The sequence below is a fragment of the Phoenix dactylifera genome, chromosome 11, assembly GCF_051530095.1.
Source record: "Phoenix dactylifera cultivar Ajwa chromosome 11, Ajwa_hap1_PhDact_Kaust_v1.1, whole genome shotgun sequence".
Classification (NCBI taxonomy): Eukaryota; Viridiplantae; Streptophyta; class Magnoliopsida; order Arecales; family Arecaceae; genus Phoenix; species Phoenix dactylifera.
This window is the reverse complement of record NC_143200.1, coordinates 30243870-30257549: the sequence shown is the minus strand read 5'-3', so window position 1 is coordinate 30257549 and position 13680 is coordinate 30243870. Positions and strand designations below refer to the sequence as shown.

Genomic DNA, 13680 nt, shown 5'->3' with positions numbered 1-13680 from the left:
GATCTTTTCTTTTTTAGGATTGTTGAGTGACGAAGATTATCAGAGTGGTGGAACCAACAAAATTCTTGCTTCTCTTGCTGCCGCTACTCGAATTTGCATGGATGAGGTCCTCCGCAACCCCCTCAATCGGACGCTGTTGGGGCTAAGCCGGATCCAAATAGGAGAGAGAAAAAACAACAGGACCGGATGAACTGGCTGCTGCGGGGGTCTTCGAGGTTGTCTTGGAGGCGGCGCGCGCCGGCAATATCAAACGGCGTCCATTACGTCATCAACATCAACGCCGTCCCACGACCGGTGGGACTCTGTCGCCATTGCTGGCAATGTCGAGAGCCGCTGCCATCTCCTCGATGGCGGTACACTGGTTAAAAAGGGCGGTGATTGACGGTCTTTTACTAGTTAAAAAGGGCGGTGAAATCGCAGGGGAAGTGGCGTTGGGAATATATATATGGGACTTTGGTAACGGGGTGAATGAACTCATCTAAAGCTTGAATGATAATGCGTCTTTTGCATATCTCATGTCAAATTTTTGATCTAAAAACTTTAACGTGTTCCTGCTTCATTATCACTTATATCCTCTTTGCATCTTCCTACCATGTTGCAGAGGAATGGAGGAGATTGCACATGAAGGGTTTTCTTACATATCCTTAACTATGAGCTCCATACTAAGAGTGCTTTGAAATTTGTGTAGACAGATGAATGAAGTCCAATATGCTTAAAAATCTGTGCAGCAGATGATCCTTAACTAATGGTATATACTTAAAAAAATGGTTTGATATCCGTACAGCAGGTGATCCTTAGCTATGGACGGTGGTTGGGAAATTCTAAAGTTGAGGGAGTGTCCTTTAGAACACATCCCAAGTTGTAAGGTTTCACCATAATTTTCCCTTTCTAAAATAACAATTAAGAGTAGCATAAGGTTATCCATTCCTATCGAACATCTATTAGTCGAACACTCTGGAAGTGCTAGAAGACCTGAAGTGGATGACTTTATACATCGAACATAAATATTCATACTTCATTCGGTCCACGTACCTCAAAATCACCAAATCAGTACATCCTGTTTAGTGAGAAGCTACACGTGTACACATTAGAAAAATCTATGTCGAAGCTCCGGCCATCAGAAATGAACTAAATGAAAAGATCTACAACATCAAAGGGTTCCAAATTTTTTCAAACCACCCCGCACGAAGAAGTATAACGGGCGCTTTGGATTACTCATCATCACAATCTCTCTTGCTCATGCATCCTACTGCAGTTGCTCTCGCCTTTAGACCGCTTGCACGATCAGTAAGTCTTTCTGGAGGTCAAGACTTGGAACCTCGCATTTTCTTTCAGAACCAATAATGATCACAAAGGCTGGGAGGCAAAAAGGCCTCTCTCCGGCCGGCTTGGGCCAAAGTTCGATTTATTGCAAGAGCATCAGATATAATCATTCCAGACGGTCATATGATCCAGCAGAAGGGTTGCCTGAGTTCTGTTCGCACTGACCCCTCCATTTATTTCCACCATCTGAACTGCTGCAGGCCTGATTTGGAAGGATGTTGTTCCCCAGATCACCATCCAGGCTCATCTGCTGGACTTCTTGTGGGGACAAGATTTTAATGTACCGTACACAATTCACAAACTCCCTGCACATAAAAAGCAAGCATCATTGGATTTGGCCTTAAGTTCACAACTGGTTTTTCCTTTTTTAAAAAAATGTTTATTTCCCATTTGCCCGTCTCGGAGGTGATTAAATTAGAAAACTGTACGGCCTATTTGCATAATTTAACTTTTTTTTTTCTTTAAAATTGCATTGCGTTTGCCCATTGTTTCCAATTTTACTTCTCCACCCAAACCTCTTCTTAGCCTATTCACTATGCCTAGACCCCTTTCCATCCTATCATGATTTTGAATTTGACATTGGTCGCTACCGTCTTCCCACGGATCATCGAATGATTGAACGAGTGAACCGCTTTGAACTTTTGATGTTGCCTGGTATCATTTCAATGTGACACCTTTTCTGCATGCTTCGAAGCAAGGATCAGTGGTACCCGATCACCCACTACATTTTAGATGTCTACAGTTTTGAATATCATTTGTTTTTTTTTTTTCAGGCTACTGGTAGTACTTGGTTCCCATAGTTCACTGCTTAAGAAATCCTAGAGTGCATTGGCATTATTTTCACAAAGTAAATAAGAATAAAAGATTTTAACAAGCTGAAAATGTTTAAACTTACTCCCATGGATCATCGCCCACAAGTAAAACATCATTCTCGTGATCGACGTAAACTAGCTTCCAGCCAATTCTTTGCCGATCCTCAAGCTGTCCCTCTATACTGAACATTCGAGCGAGATCACGTTTCAGCTCATCATAGCCTGAATAACGAGTAATATCTATTGATCTGCCTACAGCTCCACGCTTGTAGACCTACACACACGTCCTATGTCAGGCTGGGTTGAAAAAAGAAAATAAATAATTGAAACACAACTGTTCAAAAGGCAAGGCAGATAAATTTCAGTGCCAGAGTAGAAATAAGCATAGCTAAGTGTGTTTGACATATAATCCCAACAATGCCGGTCTGCCTGGTGAATCATGCACTGCATTTTAAATGACTGCAGTTTTTAAGGCCTGCTAGCTAATGTGTTTGGATATACGCTTAAAGGCAAGATAATCCCTGTTTATTTACAATGTTATCATCAAATTAACGTTAATAAGTATATCAGAACCCATCAGCTTGCAGATTTTGCTCTAGTTTTTCAACATTTATATCTTCTCAGAAATGCTTCCACTTCCATTAGAATCTTGATGTTCAACATTTCAAACACCATCTAGAGTAAATTTTTCCTTATTTGGATGAATATTTTTGGTGTCAACGTAGGGGCCAACTTGGAGTTCTAAACCATATGTTTCTGCATGCCTTGCATCTAGAGCATATAAATCCACCACCCAGTTTTTAAAATATGTTACAAGCCGCATGAACAATATAAGTCCAAGATTTTTGTCTCCTACAGCCATATTATGCATGCCATATAGTAAGACCGACCATTAATTAATTTAAGTTTTGAGTTTGATCAAATTAAAAACATGAAAATTTTAAATACCCATACTATTTGTTAAACTAATTGTCCAAGATCTGCTTTATGGATCCAAATTTCTGAAGCTAACACAATTAACTCGTCATCTGACATGGAGAAGTTCTAAGGTTTAAATTTCTAAACATTGTATGGTTGAAAGTTGAAACCACAAACCTTGGTGTAAGTCCTCATTCGCTGAAGGGGTGGTGCAGGTACCCAAGAACTTCTGTTCAGGAAGCTGCCCTCATTAATCGTGGAATCAATAGAGTTGAATGCCATGTCTGGAACTCCAAAGGACTGCGAGACCATAGATGATGATAACTCCTGTTGAGCATCTTTTGAAGTGCTGTGATTAGCAATCACATTTCCTGAGACATGATTCTGGTACTTTCCTGAATCAATGCTATTTGCCAGCAAGGCATCAGTAGTTAGAGGAATACCTAATGGACCATCAATGTTAACTCCAAAAAGGACATTATTTCGTGGATCTGTGCCCTGGACCTCACTATTTGGAGGTGCATCTCTGAGCATGGATGGCTGATTGAAAGAAGAAAGCAGGAAGCTTTGTTGTAAAGGCCCATCAGTCTGAGAAAGGCATACTGAAGTTGCCGAAGAGGTTGTGTCCAAATAATCCATCTGTGCAGTGTTGCTTGTATACATTTGAGGGGCAATGACTCCCTGAGTTTGCACCTTGGAAATTGGGGTTGAAGCCTTCACATGGTGTACAGATTGGGGCAACTCCTTACCTATGTTGGGGTTTGCTGCTGCAGCTTCAAAGGAGTTACGACTAAAAATTGTCACGGCTGACTGAGATGTCTTATCTGTTGTAATTGTGCCGGGGTGGTGGGTCCTGTTTAACACCGACTGAGGAAGAATTGCACCATTATTCATGGAAGGTGAAGTGGAGCAAGATGGGACATCTTCTGTGAGCCCTGATTGTGCTCCTCCAGCTGCCAACAAAGAGTTGCCAGTTATTGAGAGGACATCAGTCTTTGGGGTTGGAGGGAGGACTGCCCCATTCAACTCGGACAGGACAACTTGCTGCTGCTGAAGCTTTTGCTGGGACTGTTGCGGCAAGGGTTGGGGCAGCCACAGAGCTTGGGAAGTAGCTTTTGCACAATGTTGGGGGATCATGTTTTGCTGCGTGAGCAAATGCGAGTTTGATACTTGATGCGGCACTTTCAAATGTGGTTTCTGTTGCTCTTGTTGGACTTGCGGCAGTTGAGGATGTTGCACGGTGGGCTGTGACAGTGACTGCTGCGGCTGCTCTTGCTGTTGCTGGAGTTTCTGTAACAGCTGCAACTGAATCTGATGATCTGTTAACTGTAGTTGTTTATTTATATGGTTGGGGAGCTGAACAGACGTCCTATTTTGCTGCTGCTGAAGCTGTTGCTGATATTGCTGCTGCTGATGTGATAACTGTTCCTGCTGCTGCTGCTGCTGCAGTAGTTGCTGATGTTGTGGCTGGTTTTGCTGCACGCTTGTTTGTAATGGCTGATGGTTCTGGATCACAGGCGGTTGCTGCTGGACTTGTCCCTGGACCAGTACTTGTGACTGTAGGAGACTGGTCTGAGTTTGGTTCACAGTTAATGATTGGTTAACTAGTTGTTGCCTCTGCACATCTTGCATTTGTTGCTGAGGTCTAGTAACAATGCCTAATTGATCGAGTTGTTGGTTTTGCTGAGGCAGCCTAGGAGCATTGAATTGTGTGTTGTTCTGCCGCAAGAACTGGGCCTGCATGCTCAACTGTCTTGAGAGATCAGTTGCTCCAAGGTTTTGTATAGAAGGTCCAGTTAAGGACCGCAAGTAATCAGTCTGCACGGTTGGGTTTGCAAGTGAGGGATTTTGTTGCATGGTTATCCACTGAACTAAGCTCAGACCAGGCATTACAGTGTTCTGAGTTTGAGAGTCCTTTATGCAGATCTCCTCACCAAGCCATGGCATTGCCCTCTTAAAGAGATTTTCCATTTCTGACGACTCATCATCTGCAAAAGTGATCACCTAGTCAGGAATCTAATTATTTCACAGTACAAACCACTGCATAATTCATTTACTACTCACAGACCCTACTTCAATGATCAGGACTTGCTGATTATGATCATGCAGTCCTGTTCAGAAGCTAGAACCATGGGCTCTGCGCCTCAACCACGGCTCCTGCTATTTACAAGCAAGCAAAAGACCCATGAAATTTGAGTTTTCTTACGCTATGGGTCTCTTTCCTTTTTCCTTTTAATCTGATGCCATAAACCAGTTGCAGATTAAACCAAGTGTTTGTTAAGGTGGCTGCTATGAAGTTTGTTTTCTACTCTATTAAGAAAGAAGCTTGAGAACGCCTGATCAAATGTGCCTCTGCCATGATCTAAATTCAGTACCACAAAGACTTGCCATCAACACATATATGATCATTCAACATGTACCTGGCATTCCTGGTTGCCCAGGACGTTTTGGTCTGAAAAACGGTGGAGGGCAAATGAAGAAAGGAGCTGCCACAGGCTCAATTTCCCAGATAGAGACCCTAGTGCGCCTCTCACCAGCTGCAGATTCGTCCCACCCTACCTGTTAAGGGACATAAAACCGTATTAAATGGAAATACATTAAAGACATGGTTAGTATAAAATTAGTAAAATACAAACCACAGTATATTGAAAGCCTAATCATGCAAGTTATTACCTGTAAATTGCGCCATGGTGAGTTCTTCCACCTTACAGGATCTAAATCGCTAATACCAGTGATCGTACCCATGTACCTGCAGATATAAGAGCAAGTATACTTTCCATCATTTTTCAACTTGATCGAAGACCTAAGATGTCATTGTTAAGATGTCATTGCGTGTAACGTATCAAGTTCAAGCCAAATGCAATACTCCGTTTTGAATTTCCTAGCAACCAAGTTTGGTTTACTAGGAAACCAGAAGAAGATGATGTTATAGTTAGAGGCTAACCCTAGTACTCACTACTGACTTCAGATGGGCTATTTTTGCCTCTCTGGCAGTCATCATGACTATATAAATAATCTGGTATCAATAGAAACCAGTATGAGCTAACCTTCTTGTTCCTGAATCTTCAGTTTCAAACATCATTCGAAAGCGCATGCCTAGGGATATTTGGTTACTATACACTGTCTTCTGGTACTTGGCAAAAGGAATAACAAATTCTGAAGGACTAGCCCTGTAGAAACAGGTCACTTTAAGATTTCAACACATATAGAAGAAATGCAACTTACATAACGATAAACAATTGTCCATTTGCTCCTACTGTCAAAGATATATCACAATTACTAAATGGCAAAAAGAAATGGAAGCCACAAACCTTGGGTTGTAAAATACAGTAAATGGGCTGTTGTTTGCAGCAGCGTGAGCTGCTGCAGCAAGAATCCCAATATGCATGCTGTCACTTGACAGTACTGATGATGAAATGTTAGTAGGTTGCCTGTTAGCACGTCTAATGCCCAAAAGAAGCTGTTGTTTTTCGTCCCTGCATACAGATAGAAAGGAGGAAAGTTATACAAATTTTGTCCACAATCTATTTCTCTACTGGAACAACTGCTCGTACAATATACATAGCCAACTATCCAGCTTTGTCCAAATTATTCATGGTTGGCATTATATACATAATATCCAAAAAAGCGGATAAACAAAACAAGAAGTGGAAAGAGGGTTAAGTTTATATATGAGTGTAAAGAAAGGAACAGCCATGAATTTTTGTTTTGGATAAAAAAAAGGTGACCAACATCCACAATCCATGTCTATTGGAATGCTCTACTCATACAATATACACGTCATAATTATAACCATCCAGCCTTCTCTAAATTATTCAAGTTGGCATATTACACATGGTATCCAAAAAGAAAAAAAAGTATAATAAGAACAGGCAGCGGAAAGGGGGACTATGTAAAATTATACAAATAAATGAAAGAAAGGGAGGGGGGGGGGGGGTGAGAATCATGAACTTTCATTTTTGGACTACAAAGTATACCAACTTGACCGCATAAATCTAAATAAGCCTTTACAAAACAGGCCAATGTTATTTATGCAAGTATGCTGATATTACCTAATGAATAAAACAGAGTCACCAGCAAAAAGCCTCTTTCCACTCACAAATAGGCTCCAACCAGTAGTCAGTAAGTGTCTTTTGGGCTGACCTGATGTCATGCAGATAGAAGACTTTAAATTTGTGTTTAAAGCTGTAATGTAGAAAGAAGTTCTCTATGCACAAAACTAAAGCATAAGTGAGTCAAGTTATCAAATTATAGTCTTTAAAACTTGAGTATTTTGAATGATCCCACTAAAACAAACAAACCTGCAATTTTTTCAAGTGATAGGGTCGAGTATAACAATAACTCGATATATGCTTACCTTACAGATTGCAATATTTAATGTGGATAAGATTATTTAGACATAAACCTTATGAGAATACTTGTTGTATATTGACCATGAATTTTGCAGTCTCTGAGCTGAGCTTTGCTTTGGCCTTAATAGCTTACCTCGATAAATATGACGGAAGGTCCATACATTATCATGCAAGTCCCGTGCCTGCAGTTCCTGGGCAGGTGGTTGCATTGAAAAATCCTACAGTGCAAAAACGATTGTGCAGATAAATGGATAGTCCAAAAAGCACCATGAAGCTAATATCATTTACATATTAAATGTCTATCAAATAACTTACAAGAGGAGGAAAGATCTTCTCTGCAGCACGACGGGGCACAGAGAAACCTCCATGAGTGCTTGTATCACTTGCAGTTAGTGTTTTACAGAAGAAGTCTGTCTGTGGCCTAGTCTGTTTTAATGCAAGCTCTGGTGCCTGTAATGCCTCCTTGTCATACTGGCAAAAATAAATACTTAATTAAGAAAATGAGAAAACTTGACTCAAGAAGCAACAATTTTGAAAGGAACACAATGTAATCCAGGATGTCAGGCAGTTTAGGTGCAGAGCACCTCCCAGGTGAAATGCTAGCTCACTAGCTGCACCTCTTTGCCCTTTCCTTCTGAGGCAAATGCTTAGTAGAAAATTTGATGTCTTTCGACCCTCAAAAGCATCACTGAAGCAACAAAATGTGGAGGGAGGAACTTACCGTGTTGACTGGCTGCAGTGTCATTTGAGCATATACTTCATCTGTCTCTGGATCCGCCTAGAGATTTGCAAAAATATGATCATGTCAAGGGTGAATCGAAGATGTTATACATCTCGATGAAAAGAAATATAACAAAACAGTAGCATACATGCAGAGTAACATTGTGAAGAAGGCATATCAATTTTGATGGAAGATTTGGATAGTTTGGAATGTGAGCATCAATATCCTTCTGCATAGAAGCCGCAACCTGAAAATGCAAACACATTGGCAGTCTAAGCAATATATTCTATAATTAATATTTTATGAGCATATTTTGTTACAAATAAATTGTCAAGGAAAAACAACAATCATAAGTATGGTAGAGAATATCATCCAGTTTGCTGTGAGGTTCAAACAGCATGATGCAGAGTTGTAGTAAACAACATATATCGTTTAATCTTTTCTATAGACTTAGATCGAACAAAAGCTTAAAACACAACCAAATGCTTCAAAATAGTAAACAAATTCAACAATCTGCACAGCTGTGTATCACTATAAGTCAGACTTTGAATGTTAAAATTTTTGATTGGAGTTCTCCATGGATTTTCTTTCCCTCAGGAGCTTTCAAAGCATTTGACATCTCCAAATCCATCCTAATTTGATCACACATTATTTTGCACTAACATAACCATAAATATACAACTTCAAATTCTCAACAAGCCACAGTCCACTGATTGACAAAAGGGAGACCATAAGCAGATCTTTGGTGCTAAATATATCAATCCGATTTGCGTCATAAGCCCAAAAATGAAAATGGAGAAGTAGAATGACATGATTTTTCTGTAACTGAAAAATAGAGTACATCAAATTAAGGTATGCCATGCTGGTACCAGAGCCTGTAGCGGTCGGCCGGCGGCAAGGTTCGATATGCCCCCATGTCGTTCGGTGCCGGGCCTGTACCGACACAGTGGAGAGGACAAGAGAGCGAGAAAGGAGAATGGAAAAAAAGAGAGGGGCGAGGAAGGGAGAGGAAGAGGGAGGGAGGGCCACCGAAGGCCTCCAAAGAGTGTCAGGAGGGGTCCCAAATGGCCGGAGAAGGGGCTGTGCCATCTAGATCCTTGTTTCATTCAAAACAGATGTCCATCGGGGCTCATTTTTTATTTTAAAATTTTTTGATGAAGTCGGCAAGAAATTTGCCGAATTCATTGATCCCTTTTTTATTTTAAAAATTTTAAGTGAAGTCGGCAAGAGGTTTACCGACTTCACTTAAAATTTTTAAAATTAAAAAAGAGCCCCGATGAACCCCTGTTTCAAACAAAATAGGGATTCAGAGGGCAGAGCCACTGCTCCGGCACTTCGAGGCCCCTCTAGAGGCCTCCGACGGCCCTCTCTCCCTCTCCCTCTCCCTTCCTCCTCTTTCTCTCTCTCCCTTCCTCTCTTTCCTTCTCCTTCTTTCCCTTCGTCTCTGTTTCTCGTTTAGATTGCAAAAACCGTCCCAATCCGCCGCTAGTATGGCTCGGTACGCTCTGAACCGGACAATTCGGGACGGTTCCGCCAGCATTGCAACAAATGAAATCCAGAATAAGGAGAAGTCTTGTCTCCTTGCATTTGTGCTTATGTCCAAAATCATATTTTATCTAAGTTTACAATTATGGCCGGGTACCAAGGAAAATCTAGAGGAGAGAAACAAAACCAATTATAAATGCTGAAACTGAAAATAAATGGAAATATTTGATGGCATACATGATTAGATTGAGGAGGCGGCTTTCCAAAATTAATTAGAAAAAAATCATGTTGTAGCATTTTCAGATGCATGCATGCATGGCAGATTCGACACCCAAAAACATGGGCTGGGACAATTATCCATCCTATTTTAGCATAATATCCAAGCATCACGGACTGGCTTCACCACCCAGATTCCACCTCGGGCCATCATGCAAAAATTGGTCACTAGAAAAGAAAGATAAAAAGACTTACTGCTCTTGTTTAATTTCAGGTATTAACAGTCATCAAATTATAATCCAATGTAAGATAGTTCCCATTTTATTCAGATGGAAGATGGAAGGATGCGCAACAACCCATGAACTCGACCCACGTCATGTACAGGAGAAAGGCATACAGCAAGCAAAGAGAAGAAAAAAAGGAAGGGGATAAAAAGCACGATGGGATGAAATGGTCACGGGAAATTTCTTTTTTAACGGTTGGCAGATCGATGTACTGAAAGGGAGCGGGGCTTTATTAAGAGGGCAAATATGAAGATCCAACAAAGGATCGATATGGTTCCAATCAGAAAATCAAAGGACCTAACTAAAACAACAAAATGCCAAATTTCTCAAAATCGAGCGCTCAATCAACAAATCCAACTACCGCAACTGCATTTTAGTCATGGATGCAACTCAAATCTCTTTTCAGCTCATAATTCTCGTGCACGCTAACATTAAAGATAACTCGGTTTGTACTATTTCAAATTCTACTGAAATACTCACCAAATATCGCCCTTTGGAACCCAAAAGCGATGCTGAATAGGGATTTCAAAAACAACATTGGAGATATTTCAAGAACCTGGACAAAAGCACATGATTCCAGAAAGAAGGAAAGAAAGAAAACAGCACGCAGTTTGTGTCGGAAGAAACAAAAAAGGAGCAAAATCGAAGAAGTGCGTCATAAAAGTCTGCAGCTATCAAATAATTAATGAAAGCAAAAAGGTTCTAAAAATTCCACAGGACTTGGCGCACGTTAGCAACAACAAAAACAGCACAAGGAAGGAACGAGGAGCAGAGTAACAAAGGGAAATGGCGCACGCGAGCAAGGACCGGCCGGTGCAGAACAGCAAAGACGGGTATACCTGCTCGCTGTGGCCCTGGGGGAAGTAGACGACGAGGCTCCCCACCGGTGGCAGCGTCACCAGCGGCCCCGCGCACGCGTACCATAGCTCCGGGTTTATCGTCTTCCTCTCCCCTGCGCCCGCCGTCACACGTGTCAACACCCGATTCGAACACCATCGTTCCGACCCCTCTCCCCGGCGGTGGCCGGAACACCACCGAGGGAAAAAACAAAAGAAAGAGCTTACTTACCTTCGCTCGGATTCGCCGCGGCGGCGGCGCTCGCAGGCCCCTTCATCGTCCGGACTCCGGCGGCTCCGCAACGGCCGCTCACCCCCCGGCCACCGCAGAGGACCGCTGCATGGCCCTCCTCAGCCCGGCGGAGGCTCGGGCACCGAAAGGAGCGGATCGAATCGAGCGGCAGCACCTTAGCCGGCGAGAACGGCGGCCGAAGAGGGGACAGAGGAGCAGGTCAGAGGTAGGGTCGGGATGCCAGCTTCGTCGGGCTCGGGGCCCGATGTCCCGGTTTCCGGAGGGCGTGTAGGGGGCCCGCCGGCCGGGAGCGGGGAACCGGGGGGGGGCAGGAACCCCAGGAGGGGAGTCGAGTGGCGAGGGTTTCCGCCGCGGAGGCGTTCTTCGCGCGACGAGAGCGGGACCAGAGGAGGAGAAGACTGAGAGATGAGAGGGGAGAGGGGGGGAATTTAATAAGAAGAGAACAATAGAACGAGAGAGAGAGAGAGAGAGGAACGACAAGGCAATACAAGCGTGTTGGCGTCGGACCAGAGGCCTCTTTCTCTGGTATTTTTTCCCACGACCGATGAGCAGCTGATCCCGGTCTATTATTCTTCACATTTCCAATTTAACCCGTCTGATGGGGGCAACCTCACAAAAAACCTCCCGCTTTGCAGTATACGAATAGTTAACGGCCTTCTAGTCTTTTACCGAGCGGTCTTATTTTTTTATCATGATAACGCGTTATTTTCACTGTTTAAATTTTACAATATTTTCAATTTCAGACATCCTTGGAACTGAAACAAAATATCTCCCTATTTTTCTGGAACCATTGATTATATTACAACAATTATCAGATCATTGTGATAGGACAAGAGATTAGGTTATTGTGACATCTGTTGATTTATTTTATTTAATCAGACCTGACCTGAGTAAAATAAAATTGGATGAATAATAGCAGCCGTTATTTCTATCGTTACTTTTTGGGGGGTTCGTTTGGGCCGGGGAAAGAAATGGAGCGGCAGCGTGATGTACCGAAAATAGTGCGGTATCAAAAGTACAAAGACTGATGGCTAACTGCCCACTCCGGGCCAAATCAACTCCCACTCGGTCGGATGCTTGGCTCGCTCTAGACTTCCACGTGTCGTATGGATATTGGAGGCACGGCTGGTTTTATTTTTATTTTTTTTTTTTTTTGGTAAAATCGGCTACTCATTCAAATAGATCTAACATGAGTACAACCCGCCATGTCCGAAGAAATAAAAGACGACAAAGGAGAAGGAGCGTCTATAGTAGACGTCTACAAAACATCCCCGGAATGCCGGGCCACAAAAGAGGCGACCCAGTCGGCGGCCCTGTTCGCCTCTCTAAACACATGACCAATCTGGAAACCGACCATCATCTGAGCCATCCTCCGAGTCTCCCGAATCAAAGGGTGACCGTCACCGTATCTGTCCATCCCCCGGATCCAATCGATCACCACCGCAGAGTCTCCCTCGAGGAACACTCGCTCGGCTCCAAGGACCTGCCTGGCATATGATAAGCCCTCCCAAGCAGCCTGCAGCTCCGCACCAACAACTGTAATCCCAGGCGTCCGACGCCCACCTGCAGCCACCAACCTACCACCGTGATCCCTGATCACAAAGCCGACCCCTCCAGTCACACCGTCTAGTGACCTACTGCCATCGAAATTTATTTTGAGATAGTCAGGAGGTGGGGGTACCCAAGAGACAGTAACGAAAAGGGGCGCTGAAACAGCGTAAGAAGTACCCCAGGTGTCCCTGACCATCCCAGAAGAAATCTCGGTGGCAGCCGCCATAACCTCCCTCGCATGTCGTGCCGCTCTGTCCACCACCGTCCTCGGAGGCACCCGCCTCCCCTCAAATATGCGTGCGTTCCTATCCAACCAAATGTGATAAGACAGGTACGCCCTCAATATACCCTCCGCTGCCAGCCTGGGCCTACACATGAACTCTCTCAACATCCGCAACAGATCCTGAGTCGAGACCCCCGCATCAAGCAAGGGGACCGAAGAGCACTGCCATATCTGTCGAGCTCTAGGGCACAGCAGGAGAACATGCTCGGTGGTCTCCACGATATCACCGCACGTCTCACAGAACTGAGATACCCCCATCCCACGCCGAACAAGCAAACTCCTAGTCGGGAGACATCCCCAAGCCACCTTCCAGATGAAAAGTGCCACCCGTGGATGAATCCGTAATCTCCATATCCATCCTCCCACGATCTGTCGCGCTGGCGTCCTGCAGAACAACGCCGAAAGATCCCTGGCCCTCACCCGCGACCGCCCCGTCGGTGTCCAGAGCAGCCTATCTGACGACCCACCAGAGGGAATAGGCAGGGCCAGAATCAACTCCGCCAACTGCTCACCAAACACCTCCCTAATCAGCCCCACCCTCCAGTGGCTCCCCTCAGAATCCAGCAGATCCCTGACCCTGCATCCATCTAATCTCGCAGAGTCCACCATGGTCGGCAAACGACAAATCGGCCAATCGGTCACCCAG

The 13680-nt window shown here is 43.7% G+C and overlaps 1 protein-coding gene across 1 annotated transcript; it reads right to left on the bottom strand.

Annotated features, from left to right (window-relative positions):
- Positions 1 to 961: 961 nt before the first annotated feature.
- Positions 962 to 11770, bottom strand: LOC103715543 (auxin response factor 19-like). The gene is made up of 15 exons (XM_088707847.2): positions 11689 to 11770; positions 11180 to 11598; positions 10951 to 11063; positions 8275 to 8373; positions 8127 to 8183; positions 7721 to 7876; positions 7539 to 7623; positions 7106 to 7196; positions 6365 to 6529; positions 6101 to 6223; positions 5727 to 5802; positions 5474 to 5612; positions 3231 to 5041; positions 2219 to 2409; positions 962 to 1628 (listed from the first exon to the last, which is right to left on the bottom strand). The coding sequence occupies exons 2-15, from the start codon at positions 11223 to 11225 to the stop codon at positions 1430 to 1432; spliced, it is 3351 nt and encodes a 1116-aa protein (XP_088563973.2). The 5' UTR covers positions 11226 to 11598; positions 11689 to 11770; the 3' UTR covers positions 962 to 1429.
- Between the last annotated feature and the right edge of the window lie 1910 nt (positions 11771 to 13680).

What these genes read in the sequence shown, in the direction of transcription:
- LOC103715543 (XM_088707847.2), bottom strand. Translation starts at nt 11,225, where the DNA reads ATGAAGGGGCCTGCGAGCGCCGCCGCCGCGGCGAATCCGAGCGAAG. An exon ending in CGCGGCGAATCCGAGCGAAG is followed by an intron (nt 11,064 to 11,179) that starts GTAAGTAAGCTC and finishes CGGCGGGCGCAG; the next exon opens with GGGAGAGGAAGACGATAAAC. An exon ending in TTCACAATGTTACTCTGCAT is followed by an intron (nt 8,184 to 8,274) that starts GTATGCTACTGT and finishes GCAAATCTCTAG; the next exon opens with GCGGATCCAGAGACAGATGA.